Below are 4,520 nucleotides of genomic sequence, written 5' to 3'. Positions count from 1 at the left end.
AAGTTTACACCAGGACGCCCGGTCCTGTGACCATTCGTACCCAGACCTTCTGTCTCCCTTTTTTCTTTTTTTCCTTTTTTGGGCAGGTCAGAGCTGCCCGGTTTTCCTTTTGAAGCTATAGACTAACTAGATTTCTTTTTTTTTTTTTGTGGGCCTCAGATGGTGCTGGCGGTGGGGTACGAAATACAGAATGTGGCCCGTCTACATCGCCGTCACTTTATTGTATTGTCACCGTTAATTTAACTATAAATACTACGGTGGGGAGTGAGTCGCCGGCGGCCTCGGACTTCGGGGCAGCAAGTCCCGGCGCGGCCCGACCCCAGGCGCCCACCCTCCGGACGGTACACTATTTACAGCTCCTCGTTCCTCTTTCTCGACCCCCCTCCCGCAAGGCAGCGCGTGTGCAAGAAAGTAGCATCGTCTGGGTGTGCAAGTCCTTCGAGTTAGGCAAGGGCCACGGCCGGCCCGCGGCCGTCAGCTGTCCGAGTCCAAATCGCTTTTACCTTCCTCTTCCCTCTTCTCAGGCGACGCCTTCGACGACGTCTTGTTCCACTTCTCGGCGTTTTCCGACTCCTCCGACGAGGACCGCTTCTGCCGCCTCCATTTGGCGCGGCGGTTTTTAAACCAGACCTGTTGCGCAACGGAGGACAAAAAAACGGTTAGGATCAAAGGCGCGCCCCCGCCATGCCCGGGCACCCCCGGGACGACCCTGGCGTGGAGAGGGAACCCGGGGACCCCGCGCGCACGCCATCAAAAGGAGACCCGCTCCCGCTTCCGTATTTTCATCCAACTTCCTGGGCCTAAAGCGCCCTCCAGTAGCCTCCAGGCCGCTGCTGGGATGTTTTTAAAGAGCAAGGAGACCCAAGGAGAGCTGAGCAAACCCGGCTGGAGCCTTATTTCGCTGGGAAGGGCCACGGAGCGCGCCCCGGCGGGGTCTCGCGCCTACCTCCACTTTCTCCTCGCGGAGGTGCACCTTCCGGGCCAACTGCTCGCGGGTACCCACGTCTGGGTACTTGGTCTCCTGGAAGAGGTTCTCCAGAGCTTCGAGCTGCTCGTCGGTGAAGATGGTGCGGTGCCGCCGCTTCCGCCGGCAATGCAGCTGGTTGAGGAGCTGCAGCTCGGTGCGCGACAGGGTGCCCACGTTCATGTAGGGCAGCATCTGGTGCGGCACAGGGGACACCAGCACCGAGCCGGGGCCCTCGTAGCCTGCGACAGAGTAAGGCGTACGGTCAGCCGCCTCCGTTGCCACCGCGCGCGCACACGCCCGCCCGACACCCACTCCGGATTTAAAATCGTCAGCAAGGGGGTGCTGGGAATTGGGGGTGCGCGGAAAACAGGGTGTGAGGAACCGGGGGACCGTGCGACCGCGTCCACCCGCACACGCCCAACGCCGGTTAGGGAATCCTAAAAGGCTAAATTCTAAAAGTCTCCTCCACGCAGGCACTGTTACAGTCTCCGCTAACTCTCGCCTGAAGTTTGCAGCAAGTGTGCAAACGCCTGCGCCCGATCCACGAAAAGACGGGGGTCGGGGGGGGCAGGTTTTCAAGAGGAGAAAAGTTTGTGCAAAGTGAAAAAGGCGAGCACCACCGCCCACCCACGTCCCAGGGGCTGAGGACCGCGGCCGGCCGCCGAGGCCGAGGCCGGCGCGAGCGCGACCCTACCTGGGGGCGTCGGGACGCAGGAGCACTGCTGGGCACCCAGCGGCGGCACGGCCCCGCAGCAAGCCGGGCCCACGGGTGCCGCCTGCACGTGCAGCTGCCCGTAGAAGTAGTTGTTGTAGCCCAGGCGGGAGCCTCCGACCGCAGCCGGGAGGCCTGCGCCGCCGGGGGCCACGGGGCGCGGGTAGAAGGCGCCATAGTCCGAGGAGGCGCCGCCGCCGGCGCCATAAAGCGAGTCCCCGTGCAGGGCCGGGAAGACGACGGGAGCCGCGGCGCTGGGCGCCACCGGCAGCACCGAGTCCTTGCAGCGCGGCCGGGCGGCCAGGATGTTGTCGATGCTGAACATGCTGGCGGGCATCCCCAAGCCCCGCGCCGGGACCGGGGGGCGGCGGGGACGCGCCGAGGAAAAAGCCTCAAAGTGGGGGGGTCCACGCTCCTCCCGCGGCGAACCAAACCGAAAGAGAGCGCCGGCGAGCGCGCAGCCCCGCGCCCCTCCCCGCCCCCTGCGTCCGCTCTCCCTCCTCCCGCCCTCCCCTCGCTGCAGCGTTTGCCGAACTCAACTCGCGGGTAGGACGGAGTTTAGACCAGCTGAACCTCTTGTTGGTTTTATACTGAGTCGACGTCATCCTGGATTTAGTTCCTGGTAATATGCAGATGACAAACAGAACCAGATTTGGCCCTTTCTGTTCCTTTGGGTGGGGGGGGCTTGAACAGAGGGGGAGGGGAAGAGGTGCCAAGGGGAGGGGGCTACGGGGGCCTGAAAATAGATTGTGGATTGCGAATTAATGAAATTAACCTAATCTTTTCCATTCAGCCGCCCCGCCGCGGGCTGGCGGAGCTGGGCGGGCGTCCTAATTGCCCCGGTTAATCTCATTAATTCCACCGTGAGGCCGCCGTTAACAACTCCCTCTGCCGACCTCTCCGCCCCCAACCTTTTTTCCTCAGATTGGGTCCTATTACTGGGTGCGATTTCCTCTCCATGAAACTCAAATTCATTGTGGCCAGTTTTACTTTGGGGCTACATTTTTTTTTCCTTTCGGGATGTGTTTTGTTTTAGAAAATGTGAGGGGCTGCGGCCTCAATCAAGCGAGATTGAAATTCCGCTCTTCCTTCGGCCCCCATGCACTGGCCGCCTAATTTCACCTCTGTTTTTTATCTTGACATCCTCTCCCGAATGGAATTGGTTAACCCCCTAAAAAAACCCTTTTGTTTTTGCAAACGCCAAAATTTGTAATGACAAAACGACGAAAGAAGTGCATCGTGGTTCTTAATTGTGTGTATATATATGTGTGTATACACACACACACACACACACACACACATATATGTATATACACATATAGATAGATTTTTTTTTTTTTGCAGTCACTTTGGGTCTGAAAACTAGCATAGCAGTCCCTAGGCCCTTACACAGCGGAGACCAAATTCATCCACTAATTTAAAATTCTCCACCCAGAGTAGCAATCAGAAGCGATGCTTCCAACTGCCTCCTGCGTGGGTGTCAGTAGGTTTCGTGTTTGTTTTTTAATTTGTTTTTTTCGGAAGTAGGGTGTCTTCTCCCTTAACCGTTTTTGTTTTCAGTGCAAAATACAAAAAATGGGACTTTAGGGATTCTCTGTCCCCTTTCCCAACAATTGAATCGCATTTTTCCCTTTCGACTTGCTGGTTCCCTGACTGGGACAGGCCCCCCTGGCAGGCCTAAGCTGGGATCCCTGGGCCCCGGTCGCCTGGCCGAAGTTCGGCTCTGCTCTCGGCAGGCGGCCACGGTGATTTGCCGGATCTTCGGTGCGTCACGGCCCGTCAGCCGGAGCTGCTGGAGGCGCGTCCGGTCCACGACTGAGCGCAGGCGGCCGAGCGCCCTGCGAGAAGGTAGGACACGCTGAGCGCGGAACGAAAGCAGCCCCCGAGGTCCTTCGAGCCCGGCGCAAGTCCCGGTCTTGCTGAGCTGTGCTTTCTCGGCCTTTCGCGCAGGCAACTCCGGCCACTCCAGGGGAAAGGGCAGTGCCGGGCCCAGGCGAGACTGCCTAGCGCCGGGGTACCGGGGCACCTCGGGTTTCCCGAAGGATGGCCGACTTTAACTCACGCCCATTTTTCGCTATTTCTTACTGGCTCATTAACCTGGGGCCCCAGCAAGAGTATCTGAAGTCGCCGCACTACGGCTAAGTATGTGGGCCGCCTCCTCCGTGGTTCTGGGGCAAAGGGGAAAGGGTACTTAATTGCTGGTTTCGGGTCAGAGGAGAGATTGCGCGGAGGCTTGGTCCTGCCCGCGCGTAGAACTCCGGAGGCGCGCAGCACTGATCGGCAGAAGCTAGGCGGTGGCGCTTCTCCTCCTGGGCCTCCCCGCGTGGACCTCGGCGCCCTCATGCCCACCCGCTCACGGCTTGAGAGCTTTGCTTCCATGAGTGCTGAGCAACTTAGAAGTGGTTGTAGGAGGAGATTAGGGTAGGACGCAGATGGGTCTCAATTTGGGGATGCGCTGGATTTTTTTTTTTTACAATAAACACCGCTCCCAGAGGAAGGAGTGTAACCCCCCCGCCCCCGCCCAGAGAGGTCAGATCTAGGGAAAGAAGTGTATCGCCTCTCCCTCTCCCACTAATCAGGGATGGAGGCTTTTTTTTTTTCCCCTGTTCTTAAAGACTTAAAAATCACCAGGTAGGTTCTGGACACACACATTCCCCGCCAACCTTTTCCGAGTTTAATTCTACAGGGCAAATGATGGAACACGACTAGAGGCTGCACCTTCAGCAGGGACTCCGGCTGCGTTTGTGTTCGTGGCTGGGCGCACGCGGCGGTGCGCGCGCGCGCGTGTGGCTCTTTCAAGACCTTTGATGAGTCAGGCATTGGCAGAAGTACAGTGGGAAA

General features: G+C 58.8%; 1 protein-coding gene across 1 annotated transcript; it reads right to left on the bottom strand.

Annotated features, from left to right (window-relative positions):
• Positions 1 to 474: 474 nt before the first annotated feature.
• GSC (goosecoid homeobox) lies at positions 475 to 2,016 on the bottom strand. Its single transcript, XM_060003326.1, has 3 exons — positions 1,662 to 2,016; positions 947 to 1,206; positions 475 to 630 (listed from the first exon to the last, which is right to left on the bottom strand). The coding sequence occupies exons 1-3, from the start codon at positions 2,014 to 2,016 to the stop codon at positions 475 to 477; spliced, it is 771 nt and encodes a 256-aa protein (XP_059859309.1).
• Between the last annotated feature and the right edge of the window lie 2,504 nt (positions 2,017 to 4,520).

The sequence above is a fragment of the Delphinus delphis genome, chromosome 2 (genome assembly GCF_949987515.2).
Source record: "Delphinus delphis chromosome 2, mDelDel1.2, whole genome shotgun sequence".
NCBI lineage: Eukaryota > Metazoa > Chordata > Mammalia > Artiodactyla > Delphinidae > Delphinus > Delphinus delphis.
Note: the sequence above shows the minus strand (reverse complement) of the source record. Positions and strands in the feature narration are given on the sequence as shown.